At 48.9% G+C, this 23,199-nt stretch overlaps 1 protein-coding gene across 2 annotated transcripts in view; it reads right to left on the reverse strand.

Moving 5' to 3' along the window:
* ephb1 (EPH receptor B1) overlaps window positions 1-23,199 on the reverse strand; it is a 94,778-nt gene that overhangs the window by 55,556 nt on the left and 16,023 nt on the right. For both annotated transcript variants that reach the window (XM_084008150.1, XM_084008149.1), the window contains exon 3: window positions 4,374-4,529. In XM_084008150.1, coding sequence (XP_083864276.1) covers window positions 4,374-4,529 — 156 coding nt within the window. The remainder of the gene's footprint in view (window positions 1-4,373; window positions 4,530-23,199) is intronic.

Below are 23,199 nucleotides of genomic sequence, written 5' to 3' on the forward strand. Positions count from 1 at the left end.
CTGTATCATCCATCACACGCGTGCTCTCGCTGCCCGAACCTGCATCGCCGCTGCTCATGTGGAAAAACACACACGCCTGAAGTATCTGCTTCTGTGTTTTCATGACGCCGCTGTCTGTATCGCTGCATTCTTACAGGAAGGTGTGGGGGAGGGGTTGGGGTGTGAAGTCCCGATGCCAAGCGAGCTCCACACACACCAGCCGTGCCGCAGGAAAGCCGACGTGACGGCCACTTAGCCGGTGATTTGCAGACTACGGCTGCAGCCGCTGGCTTTTAATTCGCCGTAGGATTTGATTTAATGAGAACGTTACTTACAGGCTCTCAGCTTGCCTTCCTTTAGTCGCTGCAGAGTCAGATCTAGTTGCCGCCGACGCACATGTTGCTTTCAATTCATTCACGGGAGTCCAATAAATATGGCTCCGGTGGCCGTTGTGACTTTGTGTGGAGTATTCGAACGCAGCGCGGGGGTGATGGTTGATGGTGCAACCATGACAACCAGGAGGGTGGCTCATTTCAACGTGGTACTTTTGTTCAGGTTGCCTTTTAACAGCTGTGGACGTTGCAGGGACACGATGACGCCAACAAAGCGGACGGTCGTCCAGAGAGAACAGAGAGGGAGGTGGGAATAGTCCGGCCTCCTCGTGTTCAGGTGTCTTCATGCACTTTTAGGACATTTAAATATGTTGTTACTCAGGACAAACAGTTTATACTAAAAGTAAAGTGGTTTTCTTTTTGTGTATTCATGAATAATGTTGCATAACAAACCACAAAGTTGTACTTTGCTCGTACAATAACTGTGAAGGAAGTGTCTGTGTGAGTGTTAACACGGTGGCACTGCCAGACGACATCCCATAATAATAATAATAATAATAATAATAATAACAACAATTACATGGCTGTCGAGTACGGGGCTTTTTGTCTAACGATGTTTTCGTTTTTTTTAACTCACCTTCCTGAATTGATCCAAAATATAACGTTGATAATTCTGCTGTTTCACCTCATATTGGAATTAAAATGCACCACAAACTAGATTCTGTGATAAATGTGCATTAAGATATGATGAATCCTGGATGACGAAGGACTCAACAGGACTCTGTGATATACCCAAAATAAACCCCCGCTGCAGGTTGTTTACTCGTCCAGGAGATGGTCTGGAGACCCGAGAGCCACTGTTTGTTTTTCGGATGCCAAACAGGCCTTGAGGGACCAGCAGAAGGTCCCTGCGTGGAGATCCGGATCACAGCCAGAGAGAGAGGGAGGCTGTGTGGGTTGGGTGAAATAAAACATGTCATGAGGACTAATGCTGTCTGGCTGAGAGACAGAGGGAGTCACGGACGGACCGGGATCGGTGCCTCCATGAATACGCGTTTCCTTACCGGATCATCTCCACGCCACCATTCCTGTTTACAGGGACGTGAAAACGAAGCTGGCTCTGCATGTGACCGAGTGAGAGAGAGAGAGCGGGAGAGAGACACTAGTCTGCAGCAGTACGCCTCCCTCTCCAGTGCGGGGATTAGAGTCGGACAGACAATTACCTCGCCTTGCTATTTACTGTGAGAGGAAACTGGCAAGCTGACTGCTGTGGGACGAACCGTCGACTGACTCCAGAGCTGACAACACGATGCATGGAGGAGGGGGGGGGGGGGATGAAAGAACAAAACGTGGAGAAAAGAAGAGAATATTAATGCACTCTGACGGCTCCCTTCCTCTTTGAACGAGGAGGAGGGAGGAGGAGGAGGAGGAGGTACGCTGGAGGATCTCAGTAAAGCAGATAAACCTCGTCAGCTCACTCAGGATTGTCGGGTGTGACGTGTCGTTTGTCTTTCCGAGTGTTTGACAGGGACGTCGGGGAGGTGTTCAGGGGGCGGGGCCACAGTCTGGAGCCGATGTGGTTGGGATCAGGAATGTGGACCCGTCAGGACCTGGTTCTGTATTCATGCCATTCCAGAGATTTCCCTCATACTGGATGGTGGTTCCCAGCATGTCGACACGCATATAAAGCCTCACTGGGACTCTCATATCCTCCGTCACCGTCTGGATCTTTTCATCAACCAGCTCTTCTCCACTCAGACTCAAACCTCTTTATTATTATTATAATAACCTTTATTTAACCAGGTTGGTCCCATTCACCTTCACATGTACAGACCTTCACATCTCAGTCGCTCACTGTGTGGTGATGCATCCGTCCTTCCCTCCCATCATCCCTTTCCCTTCCCATCCCTACTATTTCTCCACCAGCATGCTCCATCACAGCACCCCCCACCCCGCCCCCCGGGGACCAATCAGCACCGGTTTCACTAGCCAGCACCCCTCCGTTCCCACTCAGCTCATCATTGTGAGAAACCCAGCATGCTGGAGCTGGCTGACCTCCCCCCGACACTCAATGGACGCCTATAGGGGGGGGGGGGGGGTACCCGGGGGCCCGGATCCCAGAGGGGGGGGCGCCCAGTGCTGCTGCGTCCCGGCATGGATGGAGTCAGAGCAGGACGGAGGATTGAGGCGGAGGGGAGATTGAAGTGCATCCAAGGCTCAGTATATCCCTGAGGGTAAAAGGGGGGGCACACGACCCCCCCAGAGGCCTCGGACAATTCATCAGCCAGCTAATCAGACTGCTACGATGGCGGCGTGGAGCGATAAAGCTACATTTATGCTGCTCAAGTCGCGCACTTATCAGGACCAGAAGCCTTAAAGAGATTCTCACTAGGATGATCTCACTCCCCCCCCCCCCCCCCCCCCCCACTGAGATCTAGGGCACCCGGAGCGTCAAACTCAGCTGCTTTATGACTTCAGAGGAGGCTTTGAATGTGCAAAAACCATCCTGTCAACACAAATTGGCATTGAGTTTGAAAATGTTGTTTTTGTTTGCATGCATGCATCTTCTAATTCATATTTTACTGGTGGAGGTGCACGGTGTAATATGACGGCGTATCAGGGCCACTGGAGGAAGAAATAATACATCAAAAAACTGAACCGAGAGAGAGAGAGGGGGGGCAATATTCAGAAAAAAAAAGTGGAGTTTTTCTAATCTTTTATTTCTATGAGGCCATCTTATGGGTGATAATTGATTGGGGCCAGTTGAGCTAAGATGCTAGTCACTTGTTGTCATAGCAATGGCAAACAAGCAACTCGTTTATATCGGCTATATATATTTAGCTCGCAAATTTGCCACTTTTTTCCCCTACAGTGGCCCTGATACGCCGTCGTAGTCTAATTGTGATTGGAATAAATCATTCATTTGTCTAATGGGCATGTGTTGCTAAAAGAAGAATAGTGGAATGTAAAGCAGCCGAGACGAGAGACGCTGCAAGGAAGACACGGGAAGGAAAAAAGACCAGAGCTGACAGAGAAGATAAGACCGAAGTATCGTGATTGAAAGCAGGAAACAAAAAAAAGAGACACAGACCAGAGGGATGCTTTCAAGAAAGCTGCACTTGGGGAGCTGTTGTGGAGATTGCTTGGGGAAAACTGGAGGCCCTCAAGGTAGAAGGCAGATGCTACAGCTGATGGAGCGCTCACTAATCCACCAGAAAGCTCGCCAGCGTACGGAGGGAGGGGAGGAGTCAAGGTGAACACGGGGTGTCATCCGCCGAGGAACATCCGAAGCATGAAGGTGTGTTCAAACAGCCAAGACTCCGCCGCTTCAGCGTCCAGACACGTATTCAGAGTTTCAACGAGAAAAAGAGGCGCATTCAATCCACGTTTTAGCTGCGAACAGCCGCCGAACGAAGGCCGTGTGGTCCGGAGCCCTTTCCTGAGGCCAATTAGCCGGGTCTGTGTGCATAAATCAGGACTAAATGAATACATAACCACAGCAATAATGCTTCCAGGTCTGCTGGTGTGTGAGGAGCCAACACCATCAGGATGCTCCCCGGCGGTGGCGGCGGCGGTGAGGGAGGAGCGGTAAACAAACTTATTTTTGTTTTGTTTTTTGATGGGGTCTAACATCGCTCTCCTTGAGTGTAACCGTGCGTCAGCAGGGAGAGTTCAGCATATTGTCTTTACATTGTATTGAGATAACTACGCGGCTGTGAGAGGCCTGCTTGCATCTCCGGCGGCGGCGGAGCTTTTTACAGCATCTGCCCGAGTAATTAGGACTTTAGGGGGATGACGGCAGACGGAGAGAGAGAACAGCGAGGGGCGAGATAACGGGAGAGGACGCTCAGCGGCGTAGCGATGGAGACGTCAATAACGGAAACCCTGAAATGTGTTTATTATGAGCAGGCTAAGAAGACAACCGGGGAGATCAGGTTACGTTTAATTGCTCCGGCTCACGCCGGTTTGATCTCTCCATTCCGTGGCTGATATGATGCATACATGTTGCCTTATTTGGATCCATGGAAGCTTATGATGCGTCTGCAGGTGATGGATACTCACTGGTGCAGGGCTCGTCCGGCTGGTCGGCGTCGCCGCGGTAGTAGCCGTTACGGCACACGCAGATGGTGGCGGCCTCGGCTGTGGAGCGGCTGTTAGGGGGGCACTGCAGACACAGACCTGGACCCTGGGTGGACTTGAAGGTACCCGGCGGGCACGCTGTCGGGAACAGAAGAAAAAACACAGCGTCACCCACCGTTACACCACGCATTTCCTGCTTTATATAGTTTGTATATGATGGAGCTTTAGGATGATTTTCTAGCTCTCGGATAGAGCTACGCTAGCTGTTTCCCCCTGTTTCCAGGCTTTATGCTAAGCTAAGATATGCTAACCAGCTTCATATTGGACATGATCTCACAGTTTGCAAGAAACTGAATGTTTCCCAACTGTTTGTTTTGATATGGTTTAGTTTGGAGATATATTGACTTTATTTTTGGAGAAACAGAAGGTCAGGGGTCAGCTGGCAGTCAGCTGTAGCTCAGGAACATTCCAGAACACATTTTAGAGCAAAGACGTGAGGAGAAGGCGTCCGTTGGTGGAGGTTGGCTTCCTAAAACGGCGGAGGACAAAGTGGCTGATATCACTGCGCCTTAGTCCAGGCAATAGCCTGATCCATTTACACTCAGAATCCCACAAGGACACAAAGCTGAAGGGTTTCTGCACGGATTTACAGACTATAACCACGATAAATGTCTATTTACTGATGGGAGGAAGCTGCTGAACCATATATATATATATATATATACACACACACAATGTTTCTCCAGCTGTTTCTCTTTGCCCCAGTGAGAGTGTAAACGCTTGACTGCAGCTGAAAACAGGATGAACATTTACATATTTGTGTAGAAGCACGAACAAAAGATTCCTGCTCACAATTCTGGACTTTATCACGTAAACCAAACAATGCATTTCCCTAAAACGGTCCTGTCGGCCGCTGAAGAGCCCTCTATTGTAATTGTTCTGAAGGTAAAGAGTTATTTAGAGCAGTAATGACCGAGGGGTTGATCCTTGAGACCTTTGTATCACCAGGCTTTTAAGCTTTAATTTAAACATTTTATGCTTCATTAAAAACAGACAGCGAGGGGGCCGGGTCTACTTTACTACGCTGTAAAAAAAAAAAGAGGGCAGGTGTCTGTTTTTATGAGTCCTCCATTCAGGCTGCTCATCTCTGATGGGCTGTAAGCAAAGGATGAGGGAGGAAGAAACAGGTGGAGGAGGAAGAGGAGGGGGAAGAAAAGGAGGAGGAGGAGGAGAAGGAGGAAGAGAAGGAAGAAAAGGGGGATTAGCTCAGGAGGTAGAGCGGGTTGGCTGGCAACCGCAAGATTGCCGGTTCGATCCCCGGCTCCTCCTAGCTGAGTGCCTGGTGTCCCTGAGCAAGACACCTCACCCTAATTGCTCCTGACGAGCTGGCTGTCGCCCTGCGTGGTTGACTCCGCCGTCGGTGTGTGAATGTGTGTGTGAATGTCAGTCATTCCTGTAAAGCGCTTTATAAATGAGGACCGTTTACCATTTATAAGAAAAGAAGGAAGAGGAGGAAGAAAAGGAGGAGGAGGAGGAGGAAGAGGAGGGTGATTCAAGTAAACCCCCTCCCGGGCCGGAGGCTAGCTGACTGACCTGGTGTCTGGTCACACAACAACATCTGCACACAGCCGGGCTGACACACACACACACACACACACAGATATAGAGCGTTTCTATAGGGGCGTGTGTGTGGGAGTGGAAGTGGAAGTTTGCGACCTCTCTTGACTCGTGATGAACAGATTTCCCTGGCGAGGAAGAGGAGGAAGAGGAGGAAGATGGAGCTGGGTCTAAAACAAGAACGCGGAGACTCTTAAACCTCCCGGCCGTTCGGGGAAACAAACCGGCTGCAGAGACGTTTTATAAGCAATAACTTCCCGACATATCGCAGATTACAAGGCGATAAAACGCACATCACAAATTCATTTTCAGCCGGAGAGGGGAGAGAACTTATGTGTCATCATCTCTGCTTTATAAAATTCATGCATCTCACACACACACACACACACACACACACACACACACACACACACACACACACACACACACACACAGCCAGTCTATCGACTCTTATGGAAGGATCACAATGAGTTGTCGGTTGTGTGTTTAATGGGTTGTGAGCAGAATGTGTGCGTTCGGATTCTAACCCCCGGGGTCGTGTGTTTACAGACAGCAGCGGGCCGGACGCTCGTAAACGGGCGAGAGAGAGGGGGGAGAGAGAGAGGTGGCGAGGGGGGATGAGGGGGGGCGGTGCTGAATCAGCCCTCTGAGAGAGAGCAGTGCAGCAAAAGTGCCTCGAGGCAAACTTGTGAGTATATACAGCACACACACACACACACACACACACACACACACACACACACACACACACACACACACACACACACACAACACACACACACACACACACACACACACACACACACACACACACACACACACACTCATACAGTGGACTCCGGAAAAAAACACTCCCGTACTGCTGCGACTCACACGGCGACTCGTGTAACCATGGCGACCCCATTAAATGCAACGCCGTACACACATTTTCCCACACCTTGACGAGCGTATGCTACACACACACACACACACACACACACACACACACACACACACACACACACACACACACACACACACACACACACACACACACACACACACACACACACACACACACACACACCGACTAAACTTGGAGCTTTCACCCTAACTGACACACACTATGCAGATGGATGTTTGCATTAATTAACCACTCACTGATTTGCCTCACAAAGCGAGAGAGAGAGGGAGACGGAGAGAGAGAGAGAGAGAGAGAGAGAGAGAGAGAGAGAGAGGGAGAGAGAGGGAGAGAGAGGGAGGGAGACGGAGAGAGAGCGATGTGAACTATGTGAGCGATGTGAGTGAACCCTCAGAGGGATCGTTCTGAGGGCGGCGGCGGGCCGAGCAGCGTGGCGCTCCGTTGAGTTTGGAACCTTGCCCAAAGTCTCTTTTTCCTTCCTGATTTGTGAATATTTAGATTGGACGAGGACGGGGACTCCCTGTTCTGCTAAGAAGGGGAAAAAGAGGAGGAGGGAGGGAGGAGAGAAAAAGGAGTTCTATCGACCCATCACTCATCAGATGTGTTGGTTTTCAGGGACGGAGAGGAGAGAACATTAGATCAACAAGCAATTAGTCTCCCGGTGGGAGAATAACCCACAATGAACCGGCTGCAACACCAAACACTCCTCCTCCCTTTCAACTGCTCTCTGCAGGGTCCTCTCCTCCTCCTCCTCCTCCTCCTCCTCCTCACTTCTTCTCTGCCCTCACATCTTTTTTTATTTTCTCTCCGTCCCACCGGTAATGCATCGCTCTCTCTCTCTCTTCTCGCACATTTCCTCCTTGTGTTGCTTTCTGGTCTTGATTGACAGGTTTGAGTCCTCGTTAAGGTTCTCTGTCTCTCTCTGTCTGTCTGTGTCTCTCTCTCTCTCTCTCTCTCCTTCTGCTCGCCGCTCATCAAAGTCTAACTGCGATGACCTCATGTCACGGCGAAGTCTGACCGGCGGAGATGAGTTCCCGTTTGAATTATGGGTAATGACAACAGTCTCAATCATGACGCATCACGAGGGCCGAGCGTTTCCAAAGTGGATTTGGAGGAAAACGCTGAACCTCTTCCCACAAACGCAGCGATGTATTGATCGGCATGAGGAGACTCCCGAGGCGGGCCGGTCGCCGTGGAGACGTGCTCTGACGTGGGCCGGTACGCCGGGGATCAGACCAGCGGTGTGTAAGTGGAGGCTACGTGTGTTTACATCCCAACAGGATCCAACAGGGAGAAATGGAATGCTTTTATTCAGTGGAGTCAGGACGATGCCAGCTTGTCACGCCGGTGTGTTTGAGATAAAAACGGCATTTTTAGCAGGAAGCCAATGCAAAGGATTATGAGCCAGATGGGTTTTTGGAAATGACTTTTCCTCCTCGAACGAAAAGCTGCAGAGCACTAAGTCCTGGCCTGACTTCCTCCACTTTCTGGCATCACTCTGAAGGACCTACCGTATTCACATCCCCCCCCCCTCCAAACACAGTCCTTCTGAAATGAGAAGCTTCTCCGAGGTTGTTGAAGCAGCGAGGGTGCGTGACCTGCCGACCTGTGTGTTGACCCTTAAGTACAACTCTTAGCCCCCCGATACACCCTTAACCCTGGACCTCATCCATCACATGGGACGGATCACAGTCTTTACAGGCTTTAGAGTCATGCATACCCAACACACACACACACACTCACACAGACAGGCTTATGATGGGGTCAAGACCCCAGTTGACCCCTACTTTACAAGTGTGTTGCTCAGTCACTCAGAAAGAACACGTCAAACAGGCTGCATACTAACAACAAAAAAGAGGGGGCAATATTCAGCCGATATAAACTCTGGATGTTTGCCGTTGCTATGACAACAACTGAAAGCTACCGCTAGCATATTAGCCCAACCGCCCCGATCAATAAACACCCTTAAGATGACAACATGGCCTCATAAAAGCAACAATAAGCATCAACATCATCACCCTAAGGACCTTAACGAGGCGTTGTCACATGATGTCACTAATTAGAAACAGAAATGGACATTCATGGGAAGTTAGCTAGCATAGATTTGCTTATGTGACAATAGTACGGAGGCGAAATAAGGCAGTTTGAGTTTGACAGAAGGGAGGGGAAACGTGGCGAGACAGCCGACATCTTAAAACAAAAAAAAAACAAAAAAACACACAGAAAAAAAGGCAATCAGCGCTGCAGCCTATTGGTATTCAGTCTCGCTCGTCTGTCATTGTTCATTTTTCCAGCCACAATCCACGTAATGAGCTGCTTTACCAACCCAGGTGTTCCATTCCTCTGCAAGGTCATGGAAACAGAAACACACACACACACACACACACATACAATACGTTGAGACGGCAGCTCGTGGCTCCAAACAAAAGGTATGTCAGATGAAAATGCCCGCAGGATATTAAAAAGTCGTGGGTAAAATGCCTTTTAGGGTTATGATTTATTCATTCCCAGATACTGATTCAAGAACAAACTTTGCATATTTCTCATAAACTGCCATCAGGCGCTTAAAAACACACGGAAGGTCTCAGAGATCAGGGTTCTCACACTCCTTCTCCACTCGGAGGCACCCAGGGGTCACTGATGACATCACAACGGGCGTCTGGTCAGTGTTCGTCTCCACGAAACGCCTGTCGTCGCCTGCTAATCTCACCGGAGAGAGAGAGGGGGAGAGAGGAAGAACGAGGGAACGCCAGCAGGAGGAGAAGAGGCCGAGAGGGTTTTTATAAGAAAACAGAGACGTTGAAGGAGCTCGTCTGCTTTTGTGAAGAACCGTTCCTCATCTAACACACACACACCTACACACACACACACACACACTCCCATAAAGTCACATGGGTCTAACCCTCCCCTGACACGCCCGTCCTCTCATCCAGTCCGACGCTGCGGCAGGAAACCACGGTGGACGACATTCGACCCCTGAGGAGCCGAGATATCGTCCAATCAGGCGAACGCTGACCCTCCACCACGCCGCTACAGAGCCGCCCCGTACCTTCATAGGGAGGAGGACGATGATACAACATGTGAAGGAGAGCACGCGAGTGGATTAAACAGAGGGAGGAGACGGACTGGAGGAGGACTCGGAGTCCACATACGATAGCCGGCCTGGTGTTCACATGAGGAAGAGGAGCCCACCAGTCTGATGAAGGGAGCAGTGTGTGTGAGCCCTAACAAACCATCTCACAATTTAGCAGACAGCCCACACCCCTGGGCAGGCTGTTACCATGGCAACCTCACAGCCAGGATTTCTTTCATTTTTTTTGGCTCACACTTTCCCCCTTTTGAACAGCCGGCCAATGACAGACCAGCCGACTGGGAAATCTGGCTTGCTGAAAGGGTGTCTGCATGTGCACGCTCACGTGCACGTGCGTCCTTGTATGTAGATCAAGAGAGCCGGATAATCTCTCCCGCTCCACAAAGACTCGCCGTCGTGGCGGTCGGAGAGGAACGGGTGGGGGGGGGGGGGGGGGGGGTGGCGTCGGTATTCCAGGCGACGCCGCCGGCCGTGCCGATCCATCGCCGGCTGGCGAAGGCAAGCAGAGAGAAAGGCACGCCCTCCCAAACATAGCGGCGCTCAGCAGGCAGGAACATGTGCTCTACGATCTCGACTGTAATCAGAACGTAACGGGGGAGCGGCCGGGCTCGATGCCCGCCGCCGACTCACACACGGAGAGGTGAGGAGGGGGAAGATGGAGACGAAGAGTTCATCAAGAAAAGAAGCACCGATTGATCCGTCAGCTCACAAACTTTGTTGTCGGATCGAAATCCCGTCGACTCCATCAGGAAACGATCCACGTGGCGTTTATCGCCCCCCGATCAGCCGCCGGCGTCGAGCCGTCTGCGGATCTCGACTCCAGAAAGAAGAAGGATGATCACAACGAGGCAATAAAACCCGCCGTTACAGGCCTCGTCAATTACCGCGCGGCGCCTGTCACACGCAGGATAAAGTCTACGTTGCAAGATAAATCGCTTTTTCTGGTTTGGTACCACTCTTAGTGGTGAGAGACCATTAGCTCGTCTCTTGTCTCAGCACTCGTCTCTTTTTAAAAGGATCTAGCTCATTAACTTCATGGCGAGATCAATTAATCTATAGCAGTTAGCCGAAGACGCCCACGTTTACGGCCTTCAAGCCCTGTTTCCTCATCGCTGGGTGATTACAGGGGAAGATCCGGTTCCCTCATCCAGAGGTCGGACCTTTGCAACAAGGTTTATAGAAAGTGGAATAAAAGAAACAGAACCAAGTGGTGGAATCGGGCTACTGCACTCATTTGGACCCTTCCTAACCCTTCTTTTATTTTATTTTTTATTTCTCTTCATCTGCTTGTTTTTCCAGTGCTTTTAATGTTTTATGTGAAGCACTTTGAATGGCCTTATTGTTGAAAGTTGCTGTACAAATAAAATTGCCTTGCCTTTAATTGCATTTTTTTTTTTCATTTCGTTATTTCTTAACAAACTGAAAATGAAAGCGGACGCTGATTCACCTCAGACTTTGTATGGAAATCTCTTCATGTAAATGAGAATTTTGTTGTGTGATTTGGTGATCAAAGGACGACCGCCAGCTTCCCCCGAGAGGCTTTGTTGTTGTTTTTTTTTCAATAATTACAATTATTGGGTTTTTAAAACAGACAAAACAACCTCGTTCTACTAATAATATGAACAAAGAGCTGATGAACAATATAATTAGCTACAGTATGAGTCACATGCTGTCAAGTCATTTAAAAATTCAAATGTTAATTCTAATTTTAGATGCTTTTCCATGTACGTCTCCGTGGAGCAGGCTTCCAGCTAGCTCAACATTAAAAACACGACGACGTAATAAGAGTAACGAGGATTCTGACAGATCTCCCTGAGCCGACCGGATCTCTCCGGTGGAGTCAGTGTTTGTTTCATTCCTATTAACAATAATCAGGAGAAAGAAAGGCACAAATAAAACATGCATTCGTTCATCTTGAACGCGTTTATCTAAAATATCCCTAAAATGAATTTGTCCTCGTTAACAGTCACAGCTGTTCAAGGAAACGATCGATGCGCTGGAATCCAAAAAATATCACCCAAACACTCCGAGTTAACAGAGACGAGATATTATGACTGTTTCCACGTTTAAAAAAAGAAACAGAGCCGAGAGAAGTGGGCAATATTCAGAGAAAAAAAGTGGCAAATTTGCAACGTCTTTATATCATATAGAATATTGCCCCCGTCTCTCTCCATTTTCTTTTGGCATATATCCACGTGTACATATAGCCGATGCAATAAAAACAACATTATTCCAGACCAGGTGGTTTGATGTTAAACGGCTTCAGAACGATGCTAGCAGGCTGTGATTATAGCTTTAAAAAGACCGGCGTATCCTAAACCGCCCGGCCCCCTCGACTCGGGGTCGAGGCCCCGCTAACGAGTGTAGAGGCCCTGTGAATGAGGACGAGTAATTAAGCACACAAGGTAGCAGAGAAGAAAAAACACAACAACAACAACAACAACAACAACAACTGGAAAACAAAGGCTCCCTTCCCTGTTCACCATCCCTGATTCCATCCCTAATCGAGCCAACGCCACGTTTACACCAGAACATGCTGGTGAGGCCGAGCAGCCGCGGAGGAAATCACACGGCTGACGCCGTCACCATGGAGACCTTTGCATCGCGGCGCCACACATCGGTGGCGTGTCCACCCTGACCTGGGATCAGCCCACCGGTCGGCGTCAATGCAGACGCCGACATCCTCACACGCTGCAAACGGCGTGGAGGTCAGAGGTGACACGGAGAGTGGAACCTGGAGGTGGATGACGAGGAAGGAGCGTTCAGAGTCATGCAAAGGTCGTCAGGAGAAGCAGTGCATGCTGGGATAGCTGCAGCATCAACTATCGCAACAGCTCCGTCAATACCATTAAAAGGGTTCCTCCGGCTACCGCCTGCTGCTATCACGCCTGATTAAAGACAGCTCTGCATCAAAAAGGAAGACACAAATCACTGATGCATCATGGGAGAGGGGAAGTGACCAGGATCGGGGGAGTATGAGCATCTCGTCCTTCGTATGGAGTCCCACGATAAGTTGTGCAACGCGGCCGTTGCTGATCGCATACTAAGTGATTCTTCCTCCAGCTGCCAATGGGCGACGGGGAATAAGGACGGCTGGATGATGAAGATGATGAAGACGGCTCCATTCATGGCTCAGCATGCATTCACACATGCAAAGCACCGGGTCCCGGTTCCACCGGGGTGCCGGGGAGCGTGACCAGGAAAAGCTCAGCGGACGGACGTGCGTGCATGCCGATGCATCGTGAATGTTGTACAAAGACACAAAAGGCTCAGTTCATCTAATATTCTGTTGCACAGCCCGAGTGAGCAAAGGTCGATCCAATTCCCCGGCAACGCAACCCCGCACCTGCAACCCCCCGAAGTCCTTCAACATTTACATATGCATGACCTCTTCACGACCTCATCACAAACGCCGTATCCCTTCCTCAGAGACGGACCTGTCCACCTGTCCACATCTGGACGGCGCTGACCTTTACCAGGCGGCCGGGGTCAACACGCCCGAGGCTGTGCAACAAACATATGTGTTATGGTTTGGGGGTTTGTGTGCGTGTGCAGAAAGGTTGTGTGTCCATGTTTGTCTCACACAAAGAGGGAGAGCTGTTGTAAATACAAGCCCGGATTATTATTATTATTATTATTTTCATATTTATTGTTTTTAAGATGTGATTTCTGCATTCATTTCTTTCCAGGAGTTTATTTCCCCAAAGAAACTCTAAAAGGTCTGACAGTGAAGGGAGCTGTGCTGCTGCCGGGGACAAGGACACGACTGAAGTGTGTGTGTGTGTGTGTGTGTGTGTGATCCTCATTAGGTCTTTGTGACACCAACACCTCGGTCCAGCACACATTAAAGGAAACACAACAGGACCGACGGGGAGACTGGATTAACTGTATGAATGGCAGAAAGCCATTAACACAAGGGAGAGGCCTAACGAGCTACAGTAGCATAGTGTGTGTGTGTGTGTGTGTGTGTGTGTGTGTGTGTGTGTGTGTGTGTGTGTGTGTGTGAGAAATGTTAAAGTGAATGGTTTGATTTATGTGTTCCTAATTAATCATGAAATCAATCAGCACACACACACACACACACACACACACACACACACACACACACGTGACGCCATCTCAAGGGCGAACCCTGTATTTGCTGATGCAGTCAGGCCCGCGCTGACCCGGGAATACCCGGTCCTGGTCTTGCGTGGTCTAGTTCTGCGCCGCTGGATCCAGAAACACGACTAAACACGAACGCTGCACTTTTAAATGTTCACAAACCAATACACTCGCATCCGCACGGCAGAGCATCGCCACATAAACGGGGTCAGACAGGATATGACATCACATATGCATGAACACACACACACACAGGCAGACACCTCACTGAAGATGTCCTCCTCACATTCAGCACCACGACGTCGGCTGTAAACGCCGACCCTGACATGTGGTGAGTAAGAAACCCTCAGGCACACACACACACAAAACAACACACACACACAAAACAACACACACACACACACACACAAACACGCACACACCTTTGAAAACATACCTTACCAGGGCAGGACATATTGGATTAGGAGTGATTTTTTTTCTTCTTTGCTCCGTCTCAGAGGTGCTAGATTAAATGCCATTCCCACTTTACAACAGATGGCAGGAAAATAAATCATACTATCCACACAAACACACACACACACACAAACACACAGGCACACACACACAGGCACACACACACACACACAGGCACACACACACCCTGGGAGATATATAACATGTTGGCACAGCCGAACAGTGAAGCACCTGTACGGTCCGGTGCGTCTGCTCTTTGTATTTCAATCACTGAATCGATGGCTCTAAATTGATTGTAGCTGAGCGGAGGCCAGAGACGCTCCCCCCGGCTCGCTGCCCTGGCCTTCTATTGATTAGATCTGAGAGAGCCAATTGCTTTCACACTGGATTAAGGTGTTCCGGAGCAGTGAGCATGGCAGAGAGGAACCCAGGGAGGGGAGACTCACCAACAACAGCACTGAGATCAGCCCAACCACACTAATTAGTTAAAGGAAAACTTCACCTCCTAAATGACCGTCTGTATATCAGCGACCTGCTCCACCTCCTGGAGAAGAAAACTTTATTTTCTTCCTCCACGCCGTAACCGAGAATACACAAGTACACACTATTGCAGTAGAATCCAATCAGTTGATCGTGATTCATTTTCATTATCGGGTTAATATCGTGAATATCGTTAAACAGCCGTCTAGCTCGACATCACGGTGTAGAAAAACAGAGTTAAAAAAGACAGGATGTATCTATAACACAGATATACAGACACATGCATGCATATATGCTTGTAAACACACACACACACACACACACACACACACACACACACACACACACACACACACACACACACACACACAGATCAGAAGGCACTAACACAGATCAAGGGTGTAATCTCATTTGACCCTGCAGCTAAGTCGCCGGGGGCAACAGCATTACACTTCAAAGCTCCGCTCCAAGTGTGTTACATCTTCCAGCTCCGTCTCTTTGCACCGTTAAACCCCAAACCTTCACTATCAGCCCCCCCCCCCCCCCCCCCCCCCAGTATCTGTGGTGTCTGCGTTATTCCTCACTACGCCACCGGGGGCAGCGTTAAGCAGGACAAGCACTCCGACGCCCCATCGCTCTTCCTCTCCACACAACAATTAGCCGCTCCTGCTGGGGCTCCTGTATGGAGAATGGGAAAGGAGGATCAGGACTCTTCCCCCCCCCCCCCCTTTGTCCGGTCTCAAACCGTTTCCACAATGGAGGGCCTTCCAATCCAGATTAAGCGCTTATGAAAATGAAGTACTGTGTTGTTGAGACGGGGGCCCGGCACAGGGCGACTTGGACCCGGGTCATGAGAGCCAGTAAAAAAAAAAGAAAGGGCCCCTCCATCCCCGAGTGCTTCACCAGGGTGGGGGGGAGCAGCGGGGGGGCTATTCTCATGGCATTAGGGCTGTAAAAGCATCACATTGACTGCTCGAGTCAGGAGAGCTTAATATACATTTGGTTAATACCCCCATTGTGGCTGCTGCTAAAGAGAGGGGGGGGGGGGGGGTAAGATGAGATAGAGGAGGGGAACAAGGGAGGGAGGGGGGATTTACTGGCCTGTTCATGCCATAAAACACACACACACACACACACACACACACACACACACACACACACACACACACACACACACACACACACACACACACACTCTTATATCCATAGAGGAAGGCTGACGTGACATTTGGCCGACACAGTAAACTCAAGCAGGAGTCAAGAAACGCAAACAGAGCTGTGAAGCCAAAACACAGAACGAAGGGCCGACTATATGAAAGGTCAGTTTATAGGGAGAGGGAGGGAGAGAGAGAGAGAGAGAGAGACAGAGAGAGAGAGAGAGAGAGAGAGAGAGAGAGAGAGATGAAATTGACTGAATGTATGAGCATGTGTGCCTTCATGTCCCCTATCTCTGGCTGTTTGGTCCGTTCCCCCAAAGGGTCTTATTATGCTCGGCGCTGGCTGCAAACACAAAAGGCGAGCCCCCCCCAGAGAACATTCTAGACACAGCGAATCCATTTGGTTTGTCAGACTTTGCCTTCTCTCTTCTGGACTAATCAGATATGGTTCTCTTTGAGCAGCATGCCACTGTGCAGTCCGGCCCCAGCGCTATGGCAACGCTGGCCGGTGCTCAGATAACATCCCCTTCAAGAGACACGACTCCTTTTATTATTGGATCTGTATCAGCCCTCTGCATAGGCATCAGAAAACAACGTTATGTTGGAAAAAAACATGTTCTTTTTTTCTTTATTTGGATCCCCGTTAGCTTCCACAAAAGGTGGACGCTGGTCTTCCCGGGGTCCAATCAAACAATTCAAATGGCCTCACACCAGACAATTACAGCATGAATAAGGACGACGTAGAATAAAAAACACAATTTACAACTCGGAGGATGATGAGGGCGAAGGGCCACGGAGTGATGCAACATCACAGCTGGAGACCGAGAGCAGATTTCTGACTGTGCACACGAAAGATAGCTTTCAAAAGAACGAGGCAGACGAGATACTCCGGTGCATACGGGATGACGGAGCGATCAATATGTATCGATCACGTGGTCACAAAGCAGCCCCGCGTCTCTTCTACGAACGCTGCACAGATTTCTCTACAGCGGAGGAGACGAGCAGCGAGGACGAAGGCCGTCGACGGAGGAGGAAGCAGAATCAGCCAGTGGGCGAGCGAAGGTCGCCTCTCTGAGCAGGAAGCATGAAGTGAAGAGTCCTATTCTACCGATGTTCCCTTTAGCAAGGAGCAGAATGGCAGGAACGCTGGTCTAAACGATGTTTAAAAGTGTCTGAGATCATTTCATGGTGTTGATGAGACGGAAACTACACTCACTTTGAAGTTTTCATTAAAGTCTGGGTTGCCCGAGTCGATGAGGATACGCTAAGCCGTCACCTCATCTCAACCACACACACACACACACACACACACACACACACACACACACACACACACACACACACACACACACACACACACACACACACACACACACACACACACACACACACACACACACACACACACACTCCTTGGATCTGACTTACCAGTCTGGTTATGCTAATTCCCCGTCTTCCCGCTAGCCTAGTGTGGGAACTCAGTAAACAAATGGAGCACAAAGTCCTCAAAGAGAGGATTACCAAGTCTCTTTTTTCCTTCTTTTCCACCACACTGCCCACACCAACACACACACACATGCATATATATATCTATATATATATAGATATATATATATAGATATATATATAGATATATAATATTCACCGATGTCTCAGAGGCTCTTTGGCACAAGGAGTGACAACAAAGCCAAGATCAATAACCTCACAGAAATAAAAAAAGCTCCGTCCCGTTTTTCTGTCCGTCAGTCCGTTAAAGAGACGTTTGCTCTACTTCCTGCAGAACAGCGTAGCCCCTCCCCCTCCCCCCCCCACAGCGTCCATGTTTACCGCCAACAGAGAACATTCAATTAAATAGTCCAACGGCGACGCAGCGGGATTATTTGGGAGTCTAATTGTTTTTGGATAGTTATTGAACTCGGCCCGTGATAGGGAGCCGTGTGTTGGTTTAGGATAATGCACGGTGTCATAACAGATTACATATGCATAATTCTCCACGTATGTTTAATCGTGGGGGGGGGGGGGGGGGTACTTAGGGAGCACTTAAAATGGAACTGTAATGCTGTTTGCTTTAAGTGTGCAGCAATTATGGCAGACATGATTAGGTTATGAAATTGGACATGCAGAGTTCAGCTTGTGGTGATGGATGGTGTGTGTGTGTGTGTGTGTGTGCGTGTGTGTGTGTGTGTGTGTGTGTGTGTGTGTGTGTGTGTGTGTGTGTGTGTGCCTGAGTAAATATCATGCAGGCGTTGACCCAAAGTCTGTAGATTTAGAGCTTTGAATTGATTTCCAGCACCGATGAGGATTGTCAGAATCCACACAAAGCGTGGCGACATGCAGCCGGCTTACAGGATGGGCTTATTGGTCGCCACGGCGACGGCAGGTCCACGACATCGACAGGAACCTCAGTCAGACTACACGGTCCTGGTCAGGTGACTTGTGTACTAATTACAGCCCCGACACAATGCAGACAAATGTTAGTTCCTCGTGATGATTCCATCAATAAACGCTGCTTTTATAAACAGCATTTATTTCTCCTTTACTTTACTTGCTTTAACTTTGACTTTTCCATCAACATTTCTTCTTTTTTTATCTACATTCTGCTCCAGATATCGACCGTAGGAGGCAGAAAAACAAAAATCCAAAGATGGATATCTTTAAATAATAAAAAGCATAAACGTATTTCGCGTTTCTGCACGACTAGAGCACGGATGAATCTTCCCGAAGGCTCGGCCCGTTCCTCCCCGCCGCATGTGAAATTAACACAAGTATATTGGCCCGATGATTGCAATTCAATTCTAATGACATCGTCAGCCCACAAGTTCCACAACATAACCTTGACTCATCCACATCCATCATCCCGCTGCTGCTGCTGCTGCTGCTGCTGCTGCTAACCCCCCCCCTCACTCTGCCGTGTGATTGGCCGATCAGTGAATAGTGATGTCAGCGATGAGGCGGAATAGAAAGAAGGGAGACTGAAGACATTTAACACATGGACGGACTGACATTATTGATGAGGTCTTTGTTGTTTTTCCTTAAATGTACAATCATAACTTCAAAGATGAGGGATTTGATCGATGGGGGTCAGGGGGTTTTGGGGTGAGGGTCTGAAGTGGATCCCCCCCCCCCCCCCTCGTAGCGCTGGTCTTTTGTGTTTAACCAGCGAGGGTCACACGGCAAATTAAGCAGAGCCTCGGCCATCTGCTGAATGTGAGGTGGCTTTGTCTCCCCCGGGACCCTCGCTGGCCTCAACGCCCCACTGTCCATCACTGGAGGAGGGGGGGAGACAGAAGGGGGGGGGGGGGAGGCGAGAGGGGAGGAGAGGAGAGGAGGACAGAGGAGAAAAGAAGAGCGGAGAGGAGGAGATGAGGAGAAGGTTTTTGGTTTTCAAACTCCTTTTATTGAACTGTTGCACCAACAAATTAATTCCGTGACCTCAACAAAAAAATGAAATATGAGTAGGAGAGAAGAGGAGGAGATAGGAGAAGAGAGGAGAGGGGGGAGGTGGGGGAGAGGAGGAGAGGAGTAAACATGGTTGAGACTGAAGCAGAGGAAGAGATTAGGAGGAGTGAATTGGATTCGGAGAGGAAGATTGGAGGGGATGTCACTGAAGTGGAGGAAGAGGAGGAGAGGAGAGGAGGAGAGGAGGGGAGGGGAGGAGGGGAGAGGAGGAGAGAGGGGGGGAGAGATGTCGGTGAAAGACTTCAGAGGAAGTTCCTTTCGGGCTGAGAAACGATGATGAAACGCTTCGGAAAGGAAAGAAAAAAAACAGATACCTGTCCTGTTAGGGTCCGGAGGTGAAAGAATCCAACAAAACAAAAAAACACAGCGGACAGTGAGAGAGAGATAATAGGACTCGGACTGTGTGCCTCGCCCTCTCCTCCCCCCTCCTCCCCCCTCCATGGGGGAGAAGAGCAGCTCTGTTTCCTTCAGTGAGGACAGAATCTCTGGATTCCTCTCGCATAGTGAGAGCAGCACATCTGTGTCTGGGGTCATCACAGATATTCTCTTTGGGCCTTCAATTCAAAGAGTCTTTGTTTGGGTCTCTCTCTCTCTCCTCCATCCCTCCATCCCTCCATCCCTCCATTCAGCCTATTGAGTGGCTCTCAATAGGCATGGAAACAAGAAGTCTTTCACCCTCTCTCTCTCTCTCTCTCTCTCTCTCTTACAGCTCTTTTTTCCCCTCTGTCTCTTCCTCTTCCATGTTTTTTTTTCATCTTCATCATGCGGGTCCTCGCCGCCCCCGCCGCCACATGACTAATAGGGAACAGGAAGGAGTCAGACGCTTACCTAATTGTGCTTCAAGGTGACTCGCGAGTGCACATGGATGCTCCTCCGCCAACGAGGTAAACTCTGTGCAACGGGAGGAGACAAGGCCAAATGGGCTGGAATTGGCTCTAATAGCTTACCGGGACTCCTTTGTGGGTCTAGTCTGCCAAATCCTTTACACTTAGAGCAGACAGATAAAGCAGTAATCAAAGGCTCGGTGGAGCGGGGGAGGGGAGGGGGATACAGTAAATAGACAAAGTTTAAAGTTTGAAAGTGTTATTATCTTACTATGCCTGGGTCATCAGGGACGACGGAGTATTAGGGCCATTAGAGGTGAGAGAAGGGGGCAATATATATATATATATATATATATATATATATAATATTGCACCCCTCTCTTACATTCATATATTCACGTGTACATATAGCCGATATAAACAAGTTACTTGGTTCCGCTAACACCGGATGTTTGCCGTTGCTATGACAACAAGTGAAAGCTACCGCTAGCATCTTAGCCCAACTGCCCCGATCAATAAACACCCATAAAATGACAGTTTTTCCTCATATGAATAAAAGCAACAATAAGCTTCAACATCATCACCCTAAGGACCTTAACGAGGCGTTGTCACATGATGTCATGTATTAATTAGAAACATAAATGCGTGCATTCATGGGACGTTAGCTAGTTAGCTCGTAGCTCCGGGTTTTTCTCTACAGTGGCTCTAATCCAGCGTCGTAATCTGACTGTTAATCCCTCTGATACAGAGGAAGACGCCAGCAGGTGTCGTTGACACTGAATATTGAGGTTTGTAAGGTTAATAATAACATGATGAATGTGCCGGGGACATTTTACATTTTTAAAAATGCACGAATGGAAGAACTAAATGCTTTGTGTGTGTGTGTGTGTGTGTGTGTGTGTGTGTGTGTGTGTGTGTGTGTGTGTGTGTGTGTGTGTCGCCGCTCCGCGATGGCAGCCATTAGACAGGAGTAAGGCAGCCATGATGAATCGGCACTTAGCCCAGGGAAGCGCACTTGCTCAATGGGCTGTGAATCTCCTGCTGCCACTGTCAGCCGGCGGAATGTTAAATAAAGTTATTTGAATATTTGTAATATTAATGTGCCGGCGTGTCAAAAGCCCAGTGAAGCTTAACGGAGGGAGGAAATATGAGGAGGATTCATACGGTTCGGGGCCGTGGGGGGGATAACGAATTAACCCGACTAAATAAATACATCATCACGGGCAAGAGAACCAGAATCCATGAGTTAAATAACTATGAAACCAGAAAACATGCTGGATAATAATAGGTCATTATGTTATGTATGTGTGTATATATATATATATATATAGAAGGATTCTCGTGAGCCGCTATGATCTGTGCAGGAATGTCCCGCTGAGATAAAAAATAAAAAAGAGAAGCAATAAGCTTTGAGGATGGTTAACTAATTACAAAAAGAAGACAAAATATAGTAAAGGGCCTCATAAAATCAGACTGCCGGCTTTATAGACTCCCCGGCAGGCATTTATCTGCTCAGAAGATGTTGTTCCCCAAAGGAAGGGGGGGGGGGGGGGGGGGGGCTAAATGAAGAACAGGCAGTCCAAAAGTTTTGAATTGCTTTTTCACGGCGCGGCGTTTCCCCCCGTTTCACTCGGAAGGAAGCATCCTTCACTTTTAAGAGTCCAGACGTCAGAATCATTAGTTTACCGGGGGAGTTTTAATCACTCCGTGTATAAGACTACAACCATCATATCACTTTAATGAAAAAAAAAATCACTGTGTATCAATCACTCAGCTGGTGACCATGACAACGGGGATGAGACGGGGGTCCAGAACACCAAAAACCCATCAAACCAGTGTTTGTGAGACTCTGGAGTCGAGCGGGGGGACGGCTTCGTGCTGGCGGTGGAGGGAGCCGGGCGTCTCCGCTCGATAGAACAGGGAGGCCATCAAATATTTAGCAGATTGCTTACATAGCCGAGGGGGAGAGAGAGGGAGAAACGGGGGAGAAACGGGGGAGGGGGGGGGGCACCAAAATGGCTCGTGTGGGAGTCGGTAATGAGGATGGCATGCTGGCATCGTCGTTACAGAGCACAACATCTCTACATGGTCTCACACACACACACACACACACACACACACACACACACACACACACACACACACACACACACACACACACACACACACACACACACCATGCTACCTGTCACTAATTAAAACATATAGATTAGAGAAAGTTCAATCAGGTAAAGGGAGGTTCACACACACACACACATTAAGTTTAACACACACACACACACAAGCAATTGCAATTAGGCTAATTTTCTCCATCACAACTAACTAATCACGACGTGAACAAGTAAAGAATTATTCATGTCTCACTTACAAAAAGCATTTCTATTCTTTTGCAGCGTTTTCTTTCAAATAAAAGCGTTGTTGTTCCACGCGTCCATGTTTACTTTGTTATTTTGACGGCGAAACATTAAATATAAATGACGTCCTCAGGCAGTTTGACATCAAGCGAGACTGATTATTACGTCATCTGCTGTGTTAAGTTAACCATTGATGTTAATGTATAATGTTTACAAACTCGCACATACACCAAATGGCCAGTAGGGGAACCGTTCATCTTCCTCCCATCACGTTCGCACCACGTCGTGAGATTGTGGCTCAAAAACAAGCCGTTCCTCGCCGTGCTGATGATTTCCCAGCATGCCTTTCTCGCGTTGCTCTCTATGAG

Source organism: Eutrigla gurnardus (genome assembly GCF_963514095.1).
Source record: "Eutrigla gurnardus genome assembly, chromosome: 4".
NCBI classification, from domain to species: Eukaryota; Metazoa; Chordata; class Actinopteri; order Perciformes; family Triglidae; genus Eutrigla; species Eutrigla gurnardus.